This window comes from Clupea harengus, chromosome 10 (genome assembly GCF_900700415.2).
Source record: "Clupea harengus chromosome 10, Ch_v2.0.2, whole genome shotgun sequence".
NCBI lineage: Eukaryota > Metazoa > Chordata > Actinopteri > Clupeiformes > Clupeidae > Clupea > Clupea harengus.
In genome coordinates, this window is record NC_045161.1 from 27,346,733 (window position 1) to 27,371,664 (window position 24,932).

The window sequence follows — 24,932 nt, forward strand, 5'->3', positions numbered from 1 at the left end:
TGTCAGGGATACTTTCCATCTCTTCTGTCCTCCCTCTTTTTTTTCTCCCTCACACAGACACTCACTGTCTCATGTCAGCGTGCGCGCGCGCACACACACACACACACACGCTATGTGTGATATTTTCTATCTGCCACCCTATTTCTCTCATCACCCTCCTCTCTTTCTTACACACACACTCAGGTAGCCTACTTATACAAAACAACTCTTCTTGCATCAGAAAGCCTTTCCCACCGTGCTGTCATTTTTCAACTGGTATGACGACCCATTATTCTCCTCTTCCTTGCTTCACTGGACCAGCCGCATCAGGCTAATTATATGTATGCAGCTATGTATGCCTAGAGACAGTGTAAACTGTTAATTATTTTTTCCTCAACGCTGTCATCTCTTTTGCTTCCATTTTCTATTAGTTATGCATCGGCCCCCCACAAGCTACAGGAAAACCATCATATTTCCCCACCAGGTTCCTTCATTTCACTACAAAATTCTATTTCAGAGCCTCCCATGTAGTTATACATATCAGGACGTAAACATTTCTCATCTCAGCATGTAGGACCTTAAAGGAGAGTGCGATTAGTACATAGCCTACTGTGATCGAACTCGCATTTGTGTGTAGTTTTTTGGCTTTCTCTGTTTACAAATACAGCACACATTCAGACACATTCCCTCACACCAGGAGCTCAGAGGTGGTCACATGGGATGTGTTAGCGTGTGCTGCAACTATGGCAACGAAGTTTGAAACGTGGATGGGTGGAGTGACTCCACCTAAAGTAACAAACATTTAGCATTCAAGATGCCTAAAAAAAGATTGAGATGTACAGTAGAACTCCAGATTCAAGCTGTAAGTGAAATGCTATCTTTGCGGAACTTCTGATGGTTAATCTTGTTTGCACGGTTGTTTTGTTATCCAACTTTAGCTGGTAGCTAGGGATTTAACGTTAAAATCTACAGATAGAATAGCGGATGTGCGCTAATGTTTTCGAGAGTTAACATGTAGCCCCAGCTCAATTATATTTAACCTATGGTTTAATTTTGTATTAATCAATGCTTAATTAGTAATTTGTGCTTATTGTGCTAACGTAATTATCTAGGATACTTACCCACCATATCTAACTTTATAGCATAGTTAGCTATCACTAGCTAGCTTGCTAATAATGTTTTAGCATCTAACGTTTGTTAACAACATGTATAACATCAGTTCGCACAACTGACTTCGGAAACTGGGTGCTCTTTCAGTTGTGTCAAGTTTGTTTACTATTTATTTGCAGCCTGTAGGTTAACATGGAATTGAGTTTCATGAAACAGTTTATGGTCGAGGCTACATAACAACAGGTTGCTCCTGTGCCATTGGACATGCACACTGAAATGGCTTTTATTGTAATTTCAGTTTCCATTCTCTTCTCCACACGGTGAACTAAATACTGAATATTCGTGCAAATTAATAGTTATCTAGCGATTGGTCTTTCGGCTCAGGCATTAGACCCATACACCGTTGACATTAAAATGTCTCATGGCAGTTATTTACCGTCAAAAGTCCCTTAAACAGATATGCTGACGATTACAGCTGTTGCCTAATGTTTGTGCCACAGCTCGGCATTAGACTGCTTTGTTTTTCTTTTCCCCAGATCACTTGCCCAGGGGTGATGTTGCCCTCTCAGCAAGACATTTACCTCAGTGTCCGCATCATGGACCAGTTTCAGAAGACGCACTGTGTACCTGCCGTCTTTCCTCTATTGTTCCACAAAAACATGGTATTTACAAAGGTATGTCCTCTTCACAGAAACTAAAGGCCTACCCCTCCACTACCAGGATGGATGCATTCAGAAATGTACCCAGTCCTGCTGTAATTCCAATAGCTTTACTCATGTGTTTCTCCTCTGTCCCCTCGCTAGTCTTTTTCCCATGTAGTTGACCCCAGTGCCATTGCTGACCTCCTAGAGTGTAAGTAATCTCCAATGGTCTTATATGGATCCTGATTAAGATCAACTCCATTTTCTTACAATGCTCACTTTTTCTTTTTCCCCCTGTAGGTGATGCGACATTCTTTGAGCTAATTCAGCTGGTACCACCAGGTCTTTTGTTCTTCTACCTCTTCTTAAAATATTCTGTATTGTACAACATTTACAGTGTACATTGTGGGGATTTTATGTTCGGAACACTGCACAACTATTCTTAGACTGATGTGAAGCCCTTCTGATGCTGCCAGGTGATGTAACTGTGATTTTATTTGTCTGCAGAGGGGGAAATCTTGGCTACCCTTGAGGAAAACACCCGTGACTTCCTCTACCCAGGGCCTTCTGTGTTTCCTAAAGCCCGCTGTCCACAGAGAGAGCTTCTGATGAAGAAATCCATCACCTTTCCCGTGGGTCTTTGTCTAAGTCAGGCCTGGTCATATCTGTGGTTCATCTTAAAAGCTTACCCTGTTTTGTGATACGCTTCCTGAAGGACACAGACTGTTTTGGCAAATCGATCCACTGGACATGTTATTTGCTCTTTCCGTCTTGTTTTATTTATTTATTGTTTTTTCTCTTTCTGAGCATGTCTCCCCCTGCCTCCCACAGGGAATCTCTCCCAAAGTGGAGTTCACCACCACCACCACCATAGAAGAATGTGAGGTGAGAGATAGGCGGCCTGCTGTATCCTCGGTAAGTCAGACCTCTCTTTGTCCGCCCTATCTATATGCTGTCTGCTCTCTGACCAGGTGTTATCCGTAGCAAAGGTGTGATAACCAGATGTAGAGATTTGTGCTGCACACTACTTTGATATGTCACAAGGAAGAAGCAGTGCTTGGAAGTGTTCAGATGTGTTCCTAGAAGCTGCTTGTTCAGGGGTCACTGTCATTTCTGCAGCAGGTTAAAAAAAAAAAAAAAACATATCCAGAAGCTGGCTATGCACATTATACATCATAATGAATTCACAACTGCAGTCATTCCTTTAGCAGATGCATTTATCTAGTGTAACTGACGGTATAGTTAGAATAGTATAGAATACATTTAATCGCTGTGTGTTCTTCCTGGGAACGGGTACACATATATTACATAAAATATTGCATTCAATGTTTTTTTTCTCTCTCTCATGGAAAGTAGACAAAAAAAGAATGGGTTTGCTGATAACAAAACCATCTCTGTCAAAGTGACCATAGGGAACCAACAAAGAATTTGTTTCATGTCTTCCAAAGAATAGATCTGTCAGTCAGTGTAATGACCTTCTACATTGTGTCCCTTTCTATGACATAGGCGTCCCAGTGGTGTAAAGACATGCGTTCCAATTTTACAGCACCAGATTATCTCTTGATATGTAGCATCAGCAGTGAGCTTTCCTGCTTTTGTTTGATCTGTGCAGAGGAGCCATCTGTTTACATAAGAGAGACACATTGTTTTTGTCAGATGTCTTTCTAATTCAGCTGCCATTGTGAACATCTGAGATCTGTACAATTCCCCTCCTACTTTTCAAACAAAATAGCTCTGACTTGGAGAATAGATCAGACCATTTGTTCAGTGAATGCCGCTCTCGGTTTTGTGGGAATAATTTCTTGCCTGATGCCTCAGTTGTTCCTAAAGGAAACATGACGAGCAGCATGACAGCCAGTTATGCTGCCATTTTCTGGGGAATTTAAAAGCCCCCTGAACAGGCCTGAGAGGACCGTGTCATTGCTCCAAACTGTGGGCTCGTTCGGTTTGGTGAAATGGAGATGCATTGTCCTGGTTGTGTTGTCAGGACCATTTGTTTTAATGGAGATTGTTGGGCAAACTGCCTGTCTTGACAGGAAGACTGTGCAACAAGATGTGAATCACTCGAGGACGAGACGAGGCTTTCTGTTCGTAGCTTCAGACGGTCACAGACAGAGGCGGTCGAATTGGACCGACAAACCTTTGAGTATTGCCAAGACTGATCCACTTTGACTAGCCTAGCAGCTATTTTGAATTATGTATGTTTCCACTGTGTGTGTGTGTGTGTGTGTGTGTGTGTGTGTGAGATAGAGAGAGAGAAATAGAATTTTGTTGTTAGGTTGTTATTCTTGAGGTTGAGTTTAGTAGCTATACTTGAGACCGCTAATGATGAACATAAATTCTTGTGTCAGGACATATCTTTGTCGTGTTGCTTCTAGGCCTGTATCTCATGCCAGCCAAGTGACAATCTCCCGCATCCATTGCCTTTGAAACCTATGAGAACTAGATCATTGAAATGCTTTGCATGGACACCTTGCCAAATTGAAGATTGAAAAGTAATTGTCCTGACATTTAGCAATTCTGCAAATTCATAAGTTAAGATACTGAAACACTCTTATGTCAATGATTCACGTCTTCTCTGGTTAGCTGGACATCGAGAAGTAAACAAATTCCATCAGGTTTGTCGCTTTGAAAGAACATCCACTCTCCCCTAAGATGGCGTCCACTGCCATTCTCACTCACTTTCTCTTCCCCTTATATGCAGTTTTCTCATTTTGCCGTCTGGTCTGGTCTCACTGTTGTCTGCACCGATTCTGTCACTATTTATGTGCATGTCCCTCTTTGTAAAGTCTTCTGGTTTGGACTTGACACTGCGCACTTTGTAAATGGGCTGTCGGCGTGATTTGCATGCATTTGAGCGGCTGGTGTTTCTGGTTTAATAAGCTACTTGTAGCGCAGGCTTTGTTCTCTCAAGGACAGGCTGCTTTATCACCAGTCACCAATACCACCAGACCTACTAATCACATCAGACAAGCGCGACTCATGGTTGGAAAAGGCTCCTTTGTGTTCCGACTAAAAGAAAGAGAGGGAGTAGGAAGGAGAAATGGGGGGGATGGAGAAGAAGAATAAAAGAGGAGGAGCATATAAAAGAGAAACCCTCCTTAGTTTAATTTAATTTAAACAGTTCCCTTCAAATAACATTCACCATCAGGATTTATCTATTCCGCTCTTCAAAATGAGTTAATATGCCAGGCTGTTCCAATTAGCATTTAAATGATCTTTGTTTTTACATCCATGTAATGTCATTACTGTATTAGTCTGAAACTGGCCATCAAATGCAATTAACATTTTTAAAAACGTATTTATCCCGGCAGTGCCCGCAGGAGCACTGTTATTGCGATGCACAATCATGTTAGCACATATTAGAGTTATTGAAGCCATTTTGCTGCATAGAGGAGATGGGGACCTCTTGTCTTCATGCTGTGTTTGTGTTTGTTTCAGGCAGGATTTGTTTCTGTACTTTTCATTTTTAATTTCAGCTTTTATTAAATGTGATATACAATTAAGAGATAGGGCTGTAACACTGTATGAGCAGTTATAAAATAACATGCATCAAAATAGAATGCAACAAGAGCTTGTTGCTCTCAGATAGCAACAGAACAGGAAGGCGTCTGGCCTCATATCTAGCAGCTGCCTTGTGTTGAATTTTATGCTCTAACTTGTCGGATTCCCGCGTGTGTTTTAGAATTCCAGCAAGTCCCCCGTTCAATCTGCCAGCGTCAGTCGGAGCCCTGACACCGCGGTGAGGAAAGGGCCAGGCAGCGCGGCGACGGCGGCGGCGGCATCCAGCGGGTATGACAGACCCACTGTCGCCTCCCTGACCCGCGCGCCCTCGCCCTACACCCACCGGAGGATGTGCCAGCTGTCGGAGGATGCCAGGCAGCGCCTCGGCCACCTCCAGCTGGGGCCTCACGCCTTCAGGAAGGAGACGCGCAGACAGCCCCCCTTTGTGGTGAGTCAGTCGGAACCACAGGTGGCCAACTTCAGCTCTCAGTAATCTTCATTTATTCCTACCAGGCTCCTGTGTGTTGGATGTCACGTGTTTGTGAATTTTGTCATCTTAAACGAAATAGTCCAATTTTAAATCAGATTAGCGTGCTTCAAAAGCATTTTTAATGAAGTATTTACTACATGCCTGCATAGGTTTAAGAACATTATTTGCTTTTCATGTGTTTTGAAGGATTATGTGTGGATGAAGATATATTTCTCCCTTAAAGTGCCTCGCCTGGTGGGCAATGTGGATCATCCCCCGTCGAGGCTCTTAGCTGCTTTAAAGTCAGCGGTCTTGTTTCTGTCGGAGTGTTCAATAAAATAACATCAAGTCCCGTGGTGTAAATATCAAAGCTGTCATGTCATGAAAGGCAAGACGTGGGCTTGCCTGTGGTATCACCATGGCATTTCCTTGTATGTTCGCCCTTTCAGAAACACGAGCCGTGGTTTGCTTTTTTTCTCTCAAGTAAATCCGGAGGCTACAATTAACCTGGGTAATTAAGAGTCAAACCATGATTAACAAATAGTTTCCCACAGAGGAAGATTAGCTCTCCGAATGCATTAACGGTGTTTGTTTAAAGTCAGCATACTTACTTATGCAAAAGCAAATAGCTTGTTTCATTAGCGAGTGTGATAATATTGCTGTTTAATTGAAGTGGCTCTGGTTTAATTGAAGTTGGGTGGAAGTCCAGCCGCCTCACCTGAGTGGGGTTCCGCTAGGAGCCATAGATGTGACCAAACCCAACCTTTCACAGTTTAACCTCCTCAAAGCAATTAACATGGGGTGAGAGGGAGAGGAGGCAATAAGAGCCAAATCTGAAGGAGGTAAACGGCTGCTCCGCTTGTCGAGCTAACCGAAAAAGGAATTATTTATCTTTTGAGGCGAGGGTGCTGATTGTCTTGATGTTTGCAGGTTCCCCGCAGTCTGAGTACCTCAGTGCTTGAGACCTCGTACTGGTCGTCGTCGTCTCTTTCCTCGACCAGCTGGAGGTCTGTCCTCAATGAATCAACTCACTCTGCTGCAGGTAGGCTTGACTTGTAAACAAAAAACATTGTAAGAAAGTGCTAGCCACAAAAACACAACCACGAGAAGAGTTTTTTTTTTTTTTTTGCCCCAAAGAAAATGAAGAGACTTCTTCCTGCTCATGGCCATTAGGTTTCTAAGGTAACTTTACGGCTCTGATTATTTTGGGATCTGTTTTTCTCCTCAGATGCTTCACACCTTTCCAGCAGAAGGTCAACTGCAGCTAAAGTACGTCATCACTAGTAACACACTCACACACAACCTTGAAACAGAGTTAAGTCAACCAATGAAGGACAATTTGTATTATATTTAAGTGTGTGCATTTATGATGTAACGTCGTTTTTCTACATCTAGAATTAGAGTTTCTAAACCATTCTGTTCTGTCTGCAGGGGAGGATGTGTTCCCTCAAAGCCAGCCCTTCCCCAGTGGAGACTACCAGGCAGAGACCCAGCAGCAGTCCTGTCCGAAGGAGGCCTCCGGCCGCCCACTCCACCCCAATACTGACCAGCAGCAGCAGCAAGGCCACACAGAGCCCGGTGCTCAACCGCTCCTCGCTGAAGGAGAGGTACGAACCCAGCACATGCTAGCTCGCTCAGACAGATAAGGGTAGTCATTTTCATTGGGGGAGCGCGGTGGAGGAGCGATGTAGAGGTGGGGCGGATGGTGAGGTCTCCCTGCCTAGAAATCTTATTACAGTTAAAGAGCACACCAGCTCACACCACTCACAAGACACTAAATTCAGCAAACATACCCAAGGGGGAAAAAGTTAGTTTTTTTATTTCAGGGGCAAATGTTTTTTATTTGCTGTGCTTTGCCACCTCTGCAAAAGGCCTTTGCTTGGATTTGTTTGTGCAGTGTGAGGTCTGTTTACGCCTCTGAAGGCATTATTGATCATACAGATTGATCCCCTCGTGGAATGCTGGGCCATACTAATCCTTCTGTATGCTATGTGTTCCATGTCCGATGGTCAGAGTGAAATAATATTAGCTGCGTCTGTAACTCTGCTTTTAATAGCCTGGTAAGAGAAATAGATTTCTCATTTGAATCTGTGCAGAATGTGTCATCCTTGGAACAGAACTATTTATATTTGCGGCATCGACAGACCAAGCAGGGCCCCGTACAGATTTTCCCCTCAGAAATCCCATTTATGCGATATTGACAAAATATGGATCTCCGGAGAGGAGCAGCCAAATGAAACAAGACGCCGGCCTCCAAATCCTCAGGATGATTACCAGTGACAGTGGAGATGAATTTACTCGCTCCCCTTCAAATTACAGGATCTGATGTCTTGTCATGTTTGTTCATTACTTAAAAGAACGTGGGGGAAAATCCCAGGGAAAACAAGAGGGAAATGGTATTGATTATGTTCCAGCGAGATTGAACGCGTTTGACCCTGACACGCAATGTAATAAATTCTGAGAGACCTCTGTCATTGATCTGAGCAGCTGTGAGCTGAACTGGCAGACGTTTGTTTATTTGTCCCCGCACCTTGACTTTTTTTTCCTCTCCCTCTCCCTCTCTCTTTGAAGCTCAGGAATGAACATTAAAATCAATAGACAATTTTAAACTGTGGGGTAAATAGTGGGAAATGTGAGGGGCCTCTTCTGCCGATTGAAAGCATGACAGCAGTCAGGGGGCAGGAGATTACTGCTGCCTGCGCAGATTCGGACAATCAGGAGGGAGGCACGCTCTCGCTCAGGGGAAGTGTTTGACGGAAGGCCCAGAGGAAGGGGCTGGATGCCAAGTCTTGTGTCCTGCAGACAAAGTCCAGTGGCTCGTGCACCGGGCGCCTGGCCCTCGGCTGTGGTGTGAAGCACCTCTAATGCCAGCTGGGCCAAAAGACTGAGGAAGCTGGTGCATGTGACCCTTAATCCAAAAAAGGAGTTCTTTTTTTAGTTTTTTTGTTATTTGAATTCTCTCTTTAGAGAAAGACCTCAATGTAGGTTTGTTGTCTCACAAAAATATTCAGTATGTATGCAAAGATCATCATTAGTAACGTGTAAAAGACAGGTGCTCAATGTGACAGCATAGACCTGAAGCAGGTCCCAGCCAATCAACTGTGAGCATACTTACCAAGATGGCAACTGCCTTTTTGAAGACTTACTATTTGTGCGGTTATGTGTACAATGTGATCTCATGTAGCGTTTTCAGTCTTGGGTAGCTGTCTTCTCATTTCCTTCAAACACTGTGGCATAGTTGGTAACACAGCACAGACTAGTGGACAAACTAGTGGACATGATGCGTGTGTTTTCCTCACACTGCTCCAGTCCTTATTAACAAATGTTGCAGATGTTGTGTAACCATCATTTTAGATCCATGTTTGTGAGTGTTCTAATTGAAGGCATGATGTGTGTTTGTTACTGTGTGCTAATGCAGTTGTTTTTTTCTTCCCAGGTTTAAGAATGACGAGTCGAGTCCGTGTCGCTGGGAAGTGATTCACAAACGGGTGGAGAAGATCCTCAGGAGTGGAACCGCACGCTGCCAGCTCACCTTCGTGAGTAGCTGTCGTTTGACATTTCCACCCCGGGCAGGGCAATGCAAAAATATTGCACACTAATCAATAAACCAGACAAGACCTCGGAGATGAGAATCTCAGTTTGAGAAGTTCATTTTCATTAGGAGACGAGGGCTCGAGGAGCTGCAGCAGTGGTGTTGCATAGGCCTCCTCTGCATCATCGCTCTGTGTGTGTGTGTGTGTGTCTGAGCGTCTCCTGTCCCTTCATTTTAAATCCACTGTCAAGTAAAAGGGGATTGAGAGCTGGCAGGTGTTACACAAAAAAAAAATAAAACAGCATCACCTTGGATCCTGTTCTGCTTGAGTAACCTAATGGTGATGAGGGAAAGGGTGAAAACAAAACAAAGCCCCCCAAAAACCTCACTAATTACTCCAAAGCTGCAGCAATCCGGGGGGGGGGGGGGCAGGCAGGCAGGCAGGCAGGCAGGCCTCTTTCGGGGAGAGGGAGGGGTGGTGGAGTGGGGATTGCTGTCAGGGAGCTGCTGTTATAAGCTCATCTTCGCTCACACAAAAGCTAGAGAAAAAGGTGCCATTGAGACTCAGCTGGGCGCCAGGCTCTTGGTGGTTGAAACCCCAGCTTAAGGATACAAAAAATGTGTAATCCACTCTTCACAGGGAAGGGGATTTGTTTAAAGACTATTTATCAACCAGTAGCATACATGTCTCATAATTAATTACAAATCGTTATCGTAATATTCTTTTCTATACATGCAATATTCAACTTGTTAAGTAACTTTGCATATTTTCCTTTTATGCCTATAAAAGGTCCTAATTGGTCAAATAAAATACTGTTCTAATGGTTTTGTACAATATTAAGATGGTTCCACTAAGTTATAGCCAACTCTGATTTGATTTGTGACAATCATATTAATCCTCCGTCTGCCTGTGGGAACACGTTTGTCAGGACGAGGATGAGGATGAACACGTTGACGAAGGCTGCCATGAGCCAGCACTCTCCTGTGACAGACAGCGTCTTCGGGACAGGTCTGCAGTCTGTGCTCCCTCCACATGGGTCCAAACCCAGCCAGGGGCCCACCACAGCACAGACACCACCTCACAGAAACAACCTTACATAAGAACCCATGACTAATAACCTTCCAGAACACTTGTGTCCTTTGAAAAGGAAGTGTGAGACTGAAGTCAGCGTCCCACTCGTACAGTACATTTGTGAGGCTTTAGCACCCCCCGATGGCCACAAACTATTAAGATTCATTACAGTTTAGTAGTTCTTTTTGATTTTGTGAGATGTATCTGGACATCGCCCAACCTAATCATAATGATTATGGATTAATCACATTTAAATGTTGCCAATGAATGTGCTTAGGAATTAAGGAGGTAAAGTGCTTAACTTGCCTCCATCTGTCTTGCAGCCCTGTATCAGCACATGAAACATCTGTTCACTTGGATAACGGACATTACTGGAGCTCAAGAGCGGCAGCCTACACCGGCAAACCCCACAGAGCGGTGTTTGAGGAAAGCTTGGGCCGAATCTACAAGAACCTCTACAGAAATATGTCAAGCACTAGCTGAAGAGACTCCTCATCACTCTGCATTATCAGTATCACTGAGGGTTGCACAGACACAACTAGACAAGCACTTACTACCAGTTTTGACATAGATATTCATAATGCATTAGTCCTACTGGGGATGCAAGCTAAAGTGAAAGGGATTATGACAGTAACATGGCATATACATTGGGGTGCTGGGTTCACCCTTAATGGCTTTATGAAAAATTAAAACAAATCATGGATCTTATTGTAGTGAATTTATTGTGACTTAAAAAGGTATATTTTGTTTAACAAGTGTTTTTTCTCCCCACTGGATCATGTATTTTTTTTTTGCACATCCCGATAGAACAGTATTGATAAAGATGACATGATCACTACTATTCTCCTGATGCTTGAAAACTAAAATATTTACAAATTGATTTTGTAAACAGTGTAACAATAAAAATCCATTGAGAAACTCATGTGGTCTATGTATTTACATCTTATTTTCTTGCAATTTAAAAAAGAAACTCATAGTGAAATCATTCATACCAAACCATTCTATAATGACCACACAAATGTACACGTATACTTTCCGTGGTTTTATTCCCTACTTTTTTGACTTGAATTTCTTTTTTCCGTGTTTCTTGCCAGCCAGTAGAGCAGCCTTTTCAGTCATGATCTCTTGGTATTTCCTCTTGTTGTAGCTGTGAAAACAGAATAATTAAAATGGTGTTAGCAAGCACAATAAGGACCAAGTGAATTTCAACTTCATTTTTCTCCTCAGTTTGTGGTTCTCTTTAGGTTTGTGTGAGCGCTTATCAGAACAGAGCCTACTAAAGCTGCTGTAACTAAACCTGCCCAGTATTGCACAGGGTCATCAGTAGCGTACCTTCGGAACTGAGCATCTGCTAGTAGTTCCTCAACAATGGTCTTCTTCCTCTGCTTCTTGGGAATGCGGGAATGATAGAAGTCTATAGGACTGTCAACCACTGTGCCAACCTGTGGGAGAGACGTGAGTTTACATGAGCTTACTGAAAATGGCACTTACTGATGATCTCACAAATGAGTTACACTTCACATAAAAATAACAGAGCTAATTAAACACTCGTTTTAACCAATCACAGACAAGGCTTAGTATTGCTTTCAATCAGTGAAGTTATAGTATTTGCAAGATGCTTGTATTTTGTTTTGATCCTTACTGACCAGACACACTAACCTAATGAGACACAACATCAAAACCTGTTACGGTCACCAAATTAAGAGTGATTTGATTGAAAAGCCATCCTACCTGCAGATATTTGGAAAAGCCCTCTCTGTCGTTCTTCTTGTAGAAGCGCTTTGGGTCCATAGCGGAACGCATTTGGATGGCTTTCAGGTCGTTCTTCAGCTCCTCTGTCATTTCTGGGGCTTTCATGTTGAACCAGCCGTCACCAGTGGTCTTCGCACGTTCCTCCTGAGCATGGAAGCACAGAGCATAATCACAAACCAATCAAATAACAAGGATACCGCAGCATCCTAGACACAGAGCAAGACTCTTAAGTGCTCTTACTGTCCAGAGTGAGAATTCATTATTGAGAACTGGGGATAGAGGTGGACATTTCTATTATTTATTTAAAATGCCATTTTTGTTGTTGTTTTGACCAGCAAACAAAAAACACATTTGATGAAGTCACTGTATTCCTCTCTGTACGTCTTTCTTTAGGCTAATCTACTTAACAAACATTCTGACGTTTACGATTGAATATAACAAAAGCCAATGTATGAATAAAACAGCAGCAAAGCGCTAACAACAAAGTCCTGGGTTTGGTTCCCTGAGATCAAACACGCCTTCAAAATATGCCTGTACTGTATGCAACTTTCAACATTCTGCAAGATCCTATTTTATCCAGCCGATTGCATTTAACAGCAGGTGAAGGTTGTGTTGCGTGTGGAAATATTGATCACACTTACCCTACGCTTCAGTTTCGAAGCATTGAGAGATTCTTTATATGGTGGTATGGAGTCTTTCTTCTCAAAATCGGGGCCGACAACACTCTTCTTCATCAGCTGAAGGGAATCAGAAGCAATTTAGTACGCTGAGAAGTTGAGGTGTGTGGGTCCTGACTCAACAACAGTATTCTTGGAGAAAAAAAACTATTCCATCTTCTAAACAACTTCTTGTAAACAACAGACTCATCAAAGCCATAAATCATTATCAAAATCAATTAACCTCATCTAGGTGCTTCTGGTCTTTCAGCTTTTTTAGGCCACTGGAGACTTTCTTTGATTTGCTGCCATCGAAATTGATGTATAAACCCCCGAGCTCCTTCACTTTCAGGCCCGGATCAATACTGCAGGATAACTCTTTCCTATGAGAGATTGTCAAACAGAGAAAGTGGGAGGATTTAGGGGGAAATCTTTGAATCTTTGAGACAGTCTGCAAGTGAGTAAAAGAAAGGGAACATTTCATCAAAGCAAAGGCATATCGAAAAAACAATCTGGGATAATAGACAAAAAAAATAAAGACTTACGAGGCTGGGTCCCTGCTTGTGAACAGGACTTTGGTATCTTCGTCCTCTTCCTCATCCTCCTCATCGACAAACTCTTCCATCGCCACATCTTCCTCCTGCTCCTCCTCCTTAGCGTAGTACTTCTGAGAGGACTGAAGCCCTGGCTGTGTGTCTATGACAAACAGTCCGTCACTGGGGAGAAGCCGGGCCTTAGCTTTGGGCTTCGTCCTGGCTGTGAGGGCTGCTTCCGAGCCGCTGGCTTCGTCGTCCTCGCTTTCAGAGGCCTCTTGAGCCGCCACGGGCTCCTCGTTGTCCTCCTCTTCATCATCATCATCACTGCTGTCAAGCAAGCTTACAGCGGCAAGTGTCTGAGACGGCCCACTTCCTGATGGCTGAACGCCATCTTGGGCCGACACCTCGATGTCTAAGCGGGAGGAAGTATCTGCAAGACTTTCACTGACCTCTGTGTGATCCACAGTTTTGTCACCTGGGACATCAAATTCTGTGGCAATATGGGGTTTGGCATTTTCTTCTGCAACTTCCTCTGTTATATGTACTACCTCTGCCGTGCTATTACCCAACTCTGCCATGGATGGCTCATGTACAGTCACTTTGGCAGTCTGGTCACTACAGGCATCTGTAGCAGTTAGGAGTTGGTCATTTCCTTCAGTAACTCCCTCAAGAGTGTCTTCTTCAGCCATTTCAGATACGGTTACTGTTACACTGTCAGCACATGGGGTTGTCAGAGTGCCAACACTGCCCAGGCCAGATTCAATATTTTCACCAGCTTCTTCAGACACCGTCACGCTGCCTTTTGAGGCTTCTTTTTCTGAATGTTCATCTTCAATAGAATTGATCTCCTCTGCCCTCTCTGTGTCTGGACACACTGATTCTGTTACTACCACTGATGGGCTGACTGTGTGAGTGTCCTCCTTGGCAGCAAGCTCTGCTGGGTCAACCACAGTGACTCCCCTGCCGACAGAGTCTTCCTCCTCTTCCATTGCGATTAGAGTTTGGTCTTCCTCACTCACCTCTGTTAGGAGAGAGGCCTCTCTCTCTTCACCAGTCACTATGACTGTGGCCTCGTGCCCTTCCCCTGTTTCCATGGCATCTGAGACAGGAGCATCCCTTTCCCCTTGGTTTGGTGCCTGATCATCAGTCGGCAGCGGGGGAGACACCAGTGTGACGCCACTACAAAGGGACCTGGTAAGAGGCGCCACGCGGACGCTGCTAACTAGGAGACAGGCCTCTTCCTCCTCACCAGTCACTATGACTGTGGCCTCGTGCCCTTTTACCTCTATCTCTTCCCCTGTTTCCATGGCATCTGAGACAGGAGCATCCCTTTCCCCTTGGTTTGGTGCCTGATCATCAGTCGGCAGCGGGGGAGACACCAGTGTGACGTCACTATGAAGAGGCGCCACGCGGACGCTGCTAACTAGGAGACAGGCCTCTTCCTCCTCACCAGTCACTATGACTGTGGCCTCGTGCCCTTCTACCTCCATCTCTTCCCCTGTTTCCATGGCATCTGAGACAGGAGCATCCCCATCCCCTTGGTTCGGTGCCAGATCCTTGGTCAGCAGCGGGGAAGTCACCCGTGCGGCGACAATATGAAGGGACCTGGTTACCAGCACACCGCGGGTACTGCTAGCCGACCCCGTGCGACTGCTGCATGGGGTGCTCCTCGCCAACAGAGAGCAGGGACTCCCCAGAGGACTGTACCCAGTTAGGTCAGATTCAGAGTCTGACGTGCCTCTTGTATCTTTGGTTCTACCGCGAGTGGTTCTCCTTGTGCTGGGCCTAGACTCATTGTCCTCAGAGACATGGGAGCGGGCTTCACTAGAGGGAGCGGCTTTGGCTCTGCGTGCGGGCGTTCTTCTCGACACAGAGGAGGAGGACACGTCTCCACTATCCTCGAAATCTATAGGCACAGGCAGCACAGGCTTCGGCCTCCTGCCCCTGGTGCTTTTGCGAACCGTGGACTTGCATTGATCATAGGAGTCTTGCTCTGAGTGTTCGGTGTCTTCAGTATGGGAGGCAGCGGTCTTCCTCTGGCTCCTGGTCAGCACGCGGGCATCTCCACGTTTGCTCCGAGACGTCACAGAGCTGCAGGACTCCGCCTCAGAGGGCTCCTCGTCAGCTGCCACGGAACCAACGAGAACCTTTTTCTTTTGACTTCGGGTGAATCTGCCAGGTGTGGCGGACACGGAGGACGTGTAGGACTCCGCTTCAGACACCCCCTCTGTGCCGCTTGTGGGCTTTCTCAGAGTCGCAGGACGCCCCCTCTTCCTGGTCGACCTGGTGCTTGGTGTTTGAGCACCCGACACCACCGAGCAGCACGACTCAGAGTCTGACACATCTGCATCGTGGATGTCCTCAGATTGGTTTTCAACACATGCAGTAGCTTCCTCAGTGGATTTTTCTTCTTGGGTGCTAGCAGTACTGGTTACTTCATTTTCAGCCTTCTGGGCATCACTTTTACTCGAGGAGGGAGTTTGAGCCTCCTCTAGAACAGTTACTCTCCTAGTTCTTCTAGTGGATGTAGCAGTACCCTGGGAAGATATGCATACTTTAGTAAATAAAATAGCGTTGTCATAACATTTGGACATAGAAACAGAGGGAGGAAGAGAGACCGAATGAGAAGTAGAGAAATAGAGCTAACATGAACGTGTGGTGGTTAGCACTGGAGGGCTAACAATTAAAAAAATTTGACATTAGAAGGACCCAGTGATCAACATCTGACGAGGCAGCTCTAGAGATACGGTTACTTAAGCAAACGTGAACACCGAGGATATACATCTGTTTAACACTGTTAATCTGTTTGACATATGTTTATATCTCTTAAACAGGCTACTCCTACCACATCCCACAAGCATAGCTAGCTAACGTTAGCTGTTAGCGAAAGTTTGGTAACATTAAGCTACTGCATATTTCGTAAAATACATGCAATCAGTTAGTGGTTCCGGAAGTCAATGAGCTTTGGCATCCTAGCAATACATAAAGTGGGTACATACCGATGAACTGGAAGATTCATCCTGGTTTGTTTTAGTAGGGGATTCCACCACGCGTACCCCTCTTCTGGTGGCCACCATCTTGATACAGCATGTAAAACTTCCTGTCCGCACACGTGTGCCGTCAGATAATTTCTCATTTCCGTAGGGGCGCTGTTGTTGCAACTCTCTGTTTTCAAAATGTCAGACTGAGCCAGTCGAAAGCCGAAAATATGACGGCGTATTAGGGCCATTGTAGGTTTTTACTAATTATGGAGCTGGGGTAAGAAGGTAATATTCCGAGATCCAAGTGGTACATTTATGATGAAAATCTACGACAAGAGGGAGAGCTGGAATAATAAGAATAACTTGTAAAATGACGCGATGTGGTTCCTTGACAAGAAATGAGCAATTAGCTCATTTAATGCCGTGTCTCTCAAGCAGTTATTTAAATGCAATGGATGTTATCTTGTCGATCTTGTCATTCTCTCATAGGGATTTTCTTTTTAAAGCGTCATAAGAAAATCGCAAGGTGAGTTAAGAGTTGTCTGTAACCATGGATACTAATATAGAGTCCCTCCCGTGTTGCCTGAGGCAAGTGTCAGGATGCTTTAGTAGCAACATCTTTATTTTAGTAAAGACAACAATTCGTTACAAAAGTCCGACTGATGACAAACTATTTTTTAACTCACCAAACCGTCTGCCTAGGTTTTCTTCTGGTGTTGTTTCTCACACCTCACTTTCTCCGATTTTGCGGGAAAAAATAGGGATTTTCCATAGCGATTTTTTTGGAACCAGGAAGTGTTCAATTGATAACGCTTAAAAACTACAAGCTTCCGGTCGACTCCCATATTCTATAATAACAGATCAATTCCAAGTGAATGTGCAACTCCATGATGGTATTTTTATTTACAATAGGCTAGATGATCTTTTGTAAAGGGTTACATTTCATTACAGAACGTGTTTTTGCATCATGAACAAAAGCAATAATATGAAAGATTTAATGTGTTTTATGACACCAATTAAAAACATAATATACAGAAATAATGAAAACCTTAAAATGTAATGTACAGCATATGAAATTTCCCAACCTTCACTAGACCCAAGCAGGATTTATAGGTATAATTAATAAATAGCAAGATATTATCAGACACACCTGTCAACAGAGTCGGTCTGGGGAAGAGCAGTGTTTTTTTTTTTATATAAGCTTTGAACACCCCCAGTTTTATGTGCCATCTCAAATAAGGTATTTCTGTGTTCATGGGACACATACTTCTGATTTAACCAGCTTCAACAATTTAACAAAACCACGCCCAAGCCATATGGAACTTTCCATCATTCATATTTAAAATTAATATTAAAATTTGTTGCATTGACAGTAAACATGTTCATTCAGAGTGCAATAAGCTTCTCAAACAGTGAGGACCGCACAGCCTTTAGCCTGAAGTTGGGAGCCTTTTACATGCTATAAGCCAATTTAAAATCAAGTGCCTTTTAGAAGAAAATATAAAAACTCTGTATTCCCTCACTGTGTTGTAAAATGAATGACTTACATTGATATATAACTCATATATTATGAATAATTACACTGTAGCTATACTCTCTTTCTCTTGCTCGCTCAATGAATACATCTTCTGGGTTTCGTGCTATAAAAGGAAAGTTCAGGGGAGAAATGAAATCAGATAAAACAGAGAAACAGGCACTTACTATTGACATATCATAGAGCAGAGAGTGGCATAGATTTAAGTTGTTTAAAAATATAAATTTAAAATCATAAACAAAACAAAAATTGGTGATTTCATTGTCATCTTTTTTTTTCTGACCATAAGTTCCACGTCTGAAATGTTCACTCTTGGGGCTGGCTAAAGGTTGTTCCTCTTGGCGTGAACAAGATACCCTTTTGACTTTATGATGCCTCTGCTTTTCACGATGAGAGAGTAGCGAAGGACCCATTCCAGGCTCCAGTCTGCCACCTGCAGGTCCTGGGTGCTCTCCTGGACCGCTTCTTGAAAGGCTGTTGCTGAGATGAGCTCTGGATCATTTTAGACGTATTTTGTTAGAAATATACCCCTTTAATCGAGATAATGTACTGGCGGTAACCCTTTACTGTTAGTAATTCTAAAACTAATTCTAACTAACACACTCTTAAAAAAAAAAAGGCAGTTTGCAAAACATAAGGTTGTATTGAAGTAATGTATAGCTGAATATTTTGTATGGATGTGGACTCTAACTGGATCTGGTAAGAATTTTTGCAACAAAACCAATGATTAAGGTGTTACAATAATCCAGAGGGGGAAAATAATGTGTTTTTGTGTCTTTTTCAAAGTTTTGAGTAAAACATGTTTTATTCTGAGAACTGACGTGTCTCAAAGGAGGGTGAAAAATGAATGGTTATGGACATTAACGAGGTAAATGAATACTAGTTGAAAAAACAATGACGTAAATGAGGAGATAATGAGGTAAAACCTTTCACCTTTAGGGTCGTTGTGAGTCAGCAGCTGGATGTCAAATTCCTTTGCGAACGCCGTGAGGTCTGGAGGCATTACGCAACAGGAGGCCAGATTCACCTGATTACTGCTGGGCTTCACCTGCACAAGAATGACACACACACACACACACACACACACACACACACACACACACACACACACACACACACACACACACACACACACACACACACACACACACACGAGCCCAACAGGTTAAAGTCAAATGTATTTATAAAGCACATTTAAAAACAACTCACGTTGACCAAAGTGCTGTACAATTAGCATGTAACTGTAAACAGCATGGACAACAAGCAGTCATGCCCTTCAGTTACACTAAAATTAAGTCAAATCGTAAAAATGAGAGCTGCCATTTGTTAAAATTGGAGATACATTCTGCACAGTAAGGGCTTTTGGGAGCCAAAACGTGTATAGTAAACAGAACATCTGTCCGACCCATATTAACTTAAATCTTTTCCTATCTCTAGCTCCTTTAAGTTGCTTCACTTACAAGCTAGAGCTTGTAGAGCTTGTAACTGAGCTTACAATGTCCATGCTTTTTACAGTCATTAACCTTAGAACTTAACCATATATGACAAATCTATTGCCCTAAGTCAAGAGTATCGAGTTAAAATACTTTCTAAATTCACAAATAAATGTCACACAATTCACAAATGTATTTTGGAATTCACAAATAAATGTCAAGTAATTCACAAATATATTTGTAAGTATTATGTACTTACAGATTGACAAACATGCATTTACATGCACGTTCGTCAGTCTGTAAATAAATGTAACAGCGTTTACATTTGTGAATCGCATGACATCTATTTGTGAATCACAAATACATTTGTGATACTATTCTAATTCCATACAAGTGCACCTGTGCCCAGTTGTACAGCTGCTCCAGGATTGTCTTGTCCAGGTCGGACGTTCCGATAGCTGTGACCTTGTTGCTGCGCACCAGGCCTTCCAGTTCGGCCCAGAGAGGCTGCAGGTGCTCCAGGGTCTGGTTGTCCCCATCAGGCAGGGGTGGGGGGGCAATGATGACCGAGTCCAGTTGAGACACTCCCAGAGAGTGACAAGCTGGAGAAAAGATGATGAAAGGGAGAGGGATGTATTGCCATGTCCTTGTTACCTTGGGCCTACACTCAGGTGAAAGTTTCTGTGAGGAATCCCGAGGCTTATGGTTATTCTTACCAGCATTACATAAATGATTACAACTCAACTCACTGAAACTGGTTATGATCACAAATGATCATAGCTTCTGAGAGCCAGTTTTTGAAAATAAATGAATGCACATATAGTACACACAGAGTAAGGCCACCAAGTTCTATTTTGTCCTTTTTAAAAGCAGGAATTCCTTTTCACATTAAATTCCAATGAAATACTTGGTAGTATAAGCTGCAGGCACTCACCCATCTCCACAGCATTTCTGATGGAAGAGCAGTCACACTCGCTGAGGAAAATCTTAACTAGAGAGGCAAATCATCCATGAAGTTATCATTAACTACATACAATAACAGGAACACACACAGACAGAGGGGGAAAATATACGGGTAAAGGCCAGGCCATTAGCAGACGGTTTTATCCAAAGCAACGTACAGTCAGCTTGCAGCGTACCGGGTCTACCCGGGTCTTTAAAAGCAGTGACGCTAACCACTGCGCCACCACGCCCAGGCATGATGATTCAGACAAGAGGAAAGTGACTCAGGGCCTCCCACTGTAAAAGCAACACTTCCCACAGAGAACATAATTCATGGCAGGCTCACCAGAGACTTTCAGCTCCTCTCTTTCCTCAGCTGTTATGGCCTCTGTCTCCTCAGGTATGCTACAGTCAAGTGTCATAGGCAGCTGATTCTGCAAAAAAAACAGTGCATGTAAGACCCAAACGAGATCTATAAAGTGCTACCTTTGACACCGCTATAATCTGGACTATATCCACAAATGGCTTCAATCTGTACCCAAAGAGCCATGACTTTTGCCTTTACCCCTGTTTGTAAAGAAATGCTTTCCAAATGAGCATGTGGTTGTGGGGACAGTCTGAGTGGAATACTTCAGTAAGCTTGGAGCTTTGTGTGTGTAAGACCCCCCCTGTGTACTCTGCGAGCGTGCTGAGGCAGATTAGCTGACAGCAGCAGAACTGAGGCAGGTCTGAAGCCTCTCTGAAGCCTCTCCGACCGTGCCACAGCACCACATGTAGAACCTTTGGCAGCCAACTTTCCATGAACGATCATTATGACAGCTCTCTTTCATCTGAGGCGGGACATTGCTTGCGGTCAATCAACAGGCAGGTATTTTGTTTCCCCCCCACTGAGGCGCTGGCTGGCAGGCCAAATAATTTTATCAGGCAAAGACCCCATTAGGCTTACTTTGATATTCAATTTCATGTACTAAGCCAATGTCCAGAAAGTGATTTAAAATACAACTGTGACCTTTGCAAGCTATGCAAAAGTCAAATGCAGTGTTTATTCCTAATGAACATAATAGACCTGAAGCTCACACATCAGGATAGATTCATTTAACTTGGCAATACAATAAGGACAGCAGTGCATCAGTAAGTAACATAATAATGGCTTACCGTTTCCAGAGTTGGAGGTATGGTGGCAAACCACTTGCTTAATGTGGCCTGGATACAGTCTTGAAGCTGCAAATGAACAATGAATGATAAGCATTTGACCATTAGCAAATGCAACGAAGACTCGAACCAAACTGTCATTTACTTGTCAGTTGGAAAAGTGTGTATGAAAGTGTGGTGTGGTGTAGGCTACATGTTAGGGTCTCTATGTTGTGAAAGCGCTTGGATAGTCGTCACTGATCAATGGATAATCGATCACGTGGACTTAACATGGATAACAAATAAAGGTCGTATGATACACTTGAGGAATGGGATCGAACATAAGTGTGTCGTTAACTTTGCGTTGCAAATATAACATTAATGGATCGACAGACCAAAGGTTAAGCGGGAAATTAACACAATTATTATGCTCTAAGTGTATACCATATGAAATGCACCTAAGCGATGTCTCTGCACTTACAAAGCTGTGAAACTATTGTTAAACAAACTATTTAACTTAACTGTCTGGTTTAACTCTTCTCCTCCAACTGAGTTAGCCTCTCCAACAGCAACGAACACTGGCAAGCTACATGCTAACACTCCACCGACTTCCGGACATTTAGCAACATTCTGACCAGGCGGATAAATCATTTACAACTGTGTGTAAAAACCAAGAACATTTTTCACATACTTGTCAACATAGCCTAATTACAATTTGAGTCTGGTTTCACCTTGCTTTAGCAATTGTAACTCTAAAGCGTGATGCGAATGACGTAACCATAGGAGACTGACAACAAAATACAGAACGCGGCGGCCCTAATGTGGAGTTGTGCAGGTGGTCAAGAACATGACGCAATATTCGCGGAAAGCAAGATAAATGAAATAACTATGGCAGCAGAGGCGAGGCGGCAAGTTATCTTACCTCCTCACTGGGTGAAGACGGACATTTCTTCTTAAGCCGGCTTCGGTTCACTAAATTCCCTGTGTGTAAATGCAGACTCGTTGCATGGTTTAGTAGCACCTTGGCGTTGACGTGAGCTTCCATGTTTGCGTTATGTAGCGTATGTAGGTAGATATGCTACTCAAGGTCTTGTTCACTTCTGCCGGAATAATCTCGAACTGGCAGTGCCGTCAAGAGCTTGTTTATAAATGAGTGTAGCAGTGACTTTGCATATGCTGTTCATTCAGAGACTGAAGTGTAGGCTTGAGTAAAAGAGCACGCCTCCACTGAAACAGCCGGTCTACATAAAATCTGGCATGGATACATGGAAGGGAGAGGTTAGCGCCGACCACGCAGTCATAAGGAATGCTTGAACGAGTCATAGCCTACAGGTGAAAGAAATGTGCACTGTAATCGTGACCGTGCGATTATAGCAGAAATCATCAATCTAGATCTTGTGACTCTATATGAGAACCTTATTATATGAGCCTTGAAAACACCTGAAGCAACTGTGACATGCATTTGTTATGCTAACAGTTGCCTACCAAAATCAGTCTCCAGGATTCTAGTGATTTCGCAAATTCAAGTATTTCCCGCAATTATTGCATTTCTTATTACCGGAATATTTACCCCCTAAAAGGGCAGTGTCATGAAATTTCGGCATTATTTGCAATTTATTTGATTTAACTAAAAACCACATGTAACTAGCTACAAATACACACAGAAACACACACACGCACTGTATACCTATTGGTGGAGTAAACAATTATCTAATAACAAAGTGAAGCCTTTACAGCTACACAATAACACAAACACACTCCTACAAACAGACACGCACCAGTGACGGACCATCAGTGCCAGCTAAGTCTTCTCTGAAGGCCTGTCAATTTTCAAAATGAATAAATAATATTGAACTCATAAATAATATTTTAATTTACTGTTAATAATCTATCAGCATCAACCCGTTTTCCCGATCACTTCCTTCTCATTACATTCAAGTATGGGAATCAAGAGACAATAAAAACGCACTCATGCTCATGGAGGATTCATCATTCTTACTCAAAGCAGAGGCTAAGTCATCCAGAATGTCATTAAGGATGGAGACTGCTTCTGCCGTTTCCTTTTCTCTTGTTCTCTGCTGCTCTGTTTTCAAATTGAATTCAAAAACAGAAAGAGGTTCATTAACATCAGTACTGGACAGCATACCTAAATGCTGGAAAGTTCATCAGTATTTTACTCACTTGAGACAAAATCCAGCTTGGCTAAAATATCAGGACAGCAACTACTTCACTGTCCTTTGAAGGGACCAGCTTTTAAGATTTAGTTTAATAAGTATATGCCATAGTCAATAATTCAATGTATCTTATACCTAGTTATAATTGTTACTTTTATTTGGGACTTAAGTTAGAATGTAATCATTTCTGTTTAGAGAAGAGTTATCCTGAGGGAGTGTATTGAATGTGTCAGCAAATGGCTCAGAGACTTGTGTCTCCAAGACCTCATGAATAATGAGGGTGACGCCCTTGGTTCTGAGAGAGCATTTAAACAAGCCAGCCTTCAATGGATAAATCAGATAAGCTTAGGTGAAGTGCTGTGAGTGAGTTTGGAACTTCAAGTGTCTGTCTCAACAATGTGTGGCCACCATTGTTCAAAATTAAACCTGAATCATTGACTGACTAAAATCCAAGACTGGGTCTCCAATATGTGGTATAAAATTAAATACCATCATCTTCTCCCGTTCCTGCTCTGCTGTCAGATCTGAAATAGGGAATAATACAAGATAGTTCCTTTGAAGCAGTGCTGGAAATCGTATTCAAATATTGGGTAGTTCTGCCCTCAAATGTACTCAAAGCAATCGTCCATCCCATCTAGAACATTGTTAAATACAGTGGTGTCCTCATTCCTGTGGTCCTTGCTTGCCAGATCCGGTAATGTGGTTGATTAAAAACAATTTAAATCAATCCTGAGCAGCATAGTTCAAAACTGAAATTTGCATTCCACCATTACAGTCACTCAGGCTAGGATCCACCCCATCTAAAATATCAACTGTGGTCACCACTTCAGATCTCAAGGTAAACATGCACAGTGGTTCATTAAAATCAATACCAAACACTTGGTCAAAATCTGGAGTTTGCGCTCGGCCAGTTCTACTCACTCACAGCAGAGTCAACCTTGACTAACGTCAAGGACGGACACCACTTCCTGGTCAATCTTTTTTTCCTCTTGTTTAGTCATTCCAGCTGTTTTAACTAGTCCTGTAGCAAGTCATTTTCAGATAAATTGTCAACTCCATACTTCAGTGCTTAGATATGTATGTGGAAGGATCTGTGCTGTCATTGTACTCGCTCAAAACACATCTGGCTCAGAATTTCATTGACCTCAGCCACCATGTCAGTAATGTCATCCAGTGTGTTGTATATGGATATCTGTATGCATTTTTAGTATATTTGTCTAAAGAAAATGCGATAATATGATCCTAATATAATCTCTGCACATAGCCTTTCTGAATCAAATAGATATTCATTGCGGTTTTCATTTGTGGATTTTTTTTTACTGAAGTCTTTCTTCAATCCTTCACATTTGCTGTGACAAGAATATAGATTGTACATGTTCTGTCATGTAATAGGTGGAAAACGTTATGAATTAACGATAAATCGACAACCACTAAAGAGTAAGAACAGCAGTAAAATGTCCTTTTTTGTGCTGGCAGAAAAATAACT

At 43.0% G+C, this 24,932-nt stretch overlaps 3 protein-coding genes across 6 annotated transcripts; 1 reads left to right on the forward strand and 2 right to left on the reverse strand.

The window, feature by feature from the left end:
• Positions 1–653: 653 nt before the first annotated feature.
• Positions 654–11,229, forward strand: spata6 (spermatogenesis associated 6). Of its 2 annotated transcripts, XM_031574646.2 has the most exons (13): positions 654–841; positions 1,626–1,763; positions 1,893–1,941; positions 2,031–2,072; positions 2,238–2,362; positions 2,562–2,645; positions 5,416–5,682; positions 6,634–6,745; positions 6,932–6,972; positions 7,135–7,310; positions 9,140–9,239; positions 10,165–10,244; positions 10,631–11,229. In XM_031574646.2, exons 1-13 carry the CDS (start codon positions 794–796, stop codon positions 10,788–10,790), a joined length of 1,422 nt encoding a protein of 473 aa, XP_031430506.1. In that variant the 5' UTR covers positions 654–793; the 3' UTR covers positions 10,791–11,229. The 2 variants fall into 2 exon arrangements, with proteins under 2 accessions (XP_031430506.1, XP_031430507.1); XM_031574647.2 differs by lacking the exon at positions 1,893–1,941.
• On the reverse strand, positions 11,011–16,642 carry dnttip2 (deoxynucleotidyltransferase, terminal, interacting protein 2). 2 transcript variants are annotated; one of them, XM_031574645.2, is made up of 8 exons: positions 16,251–16,642; positions 14,631–15,788; positions 13,261–14,417; positions 12,960–13,098; positions 12,701–12,796; positions 12,039–12,203; positions 11,640–11,749; positions 11,011–11,454 (listed from the first exon to the last, which is right to left on the reverse strand). In XM_031574645.2, exons 1-8 carry the CDS (start codon positions 16,326–16,328, stop codon positions 11,358–11,360), a joined length of 3,000 nt encoding a protein of 999 aa, XP_031430505.1. In that variant the 5' UTR covers positions 16,329–16,642; the 3' UTR covers positions 11,011–11,357. The 2 variants fall into 2 exon arrangements, with proteins under 2 accessions (XP_031430505.1, XP_012677231.2); XM_012821777.3 differs by having other exon boundaries at positions 13,261–15,788; positions 16,251–16,638.
• Positions 16,643–17,104: 462 nt separating this feature from the next.
• On the reverse strand, positions 17,105–22,530 carry gclm (glutamate-cysteine ligase, modifier subunit). Of its 2 annotated transcripts, none has more exons than XM_012821779.3 (7): positions 22,195–22,530; positions 21,297–21,362; positions 20,488–20,575; positions 20,134–20,190; positions 19,599–19,801; positions 18,700–18,814; positions 17,105–18,258 (listed from the first exon to the last, which is right to left on the reverse strand). In XM_012821779.3, the coding sequence occupies exons 1-7, from the start codon at positions 22,315–22,317 to the stop codon at positions 18,089–18,091; spliced, it is 822 nt and encodes a 273-aa protein (XP_012677233.1). In that variant the 5' UTR covers positions 22,318–22,530; the 3' UTR covers positions 17,105–18,088. The 2 variants fall into 2 exon arrangements, with proteins under 2 accessions (XP_012677233.1, XP_031430508.1); XM_031574648.2 differs by lacking the exon at positions 22,195–22,530 and adding an exon at positions 21,795–22,163.
• Between the last annotated feature and the right edge of the window lie 2,402 nt (positions 22,531–24,932).

Coding starts and splice junctions, on each gene's coding strand:
- spata6 (XM_031574646.2), top strand. CDS start 794: ATGCCTAAAAAAAGATTGAGATGTACAGTAGAACTCCAGATTCAAGCT. Junction 842..1,625: donor TAGAACTCCAGATTCAAGCT/GTAAGTGAAATG, acceptor TCTTTTCCCCAG/ATCACTTGCCCAGGGGTGAT. Junction 10,245..10,630: donor AGACAGCGTCTTCGGGACAG/GTCTGCAGTCTG, acceptor TCTGTCTTGCAG/CCCTGTATCAGCACATGAAA.
- dnttip2 (XM_012821777.3), bottom strand. CDS start 16,328: ATGGTGGCCACCAGAAGAGGGGTACGCGTGGTGGAATCCCCTACTAAA. Junction 15,789..16,250: donor ATGAATCTTCCAGTTCATCG/GTATGTACCCAC, acceptor ATATCTTCCCAG/GGTACTGCTACATCCACTAG. Junction 13,099..13,260: donor ACAAGCAGGGACCCAGCCTC/GTAAGTCTTTAT, acceptor AATCTCTCATAG/GAAAGAGTTATCCTGCAGTA.
- gclm (XM_031574648.2), bottom strand. CDS start 21,923: ATGATTTATCCGCCTGGTCAGAATGTTGCTAAATGTCCGGAAGTCGGT. Junction 21,363..21,794: donor GAGAAGAGTTAAACCAGACA/GTTAAGTTAAAT, acceptor GTTCATTTGCAG/CTTCAAGACTGTATCCAGGC. Junction 19,802..20,133: donor CAGAAATGCTGTGGAGATGG/GTGAGTGCCTGC, acceptor TCTTTTCTCCAG/CTTGTCACTCTCTGGGAGTG.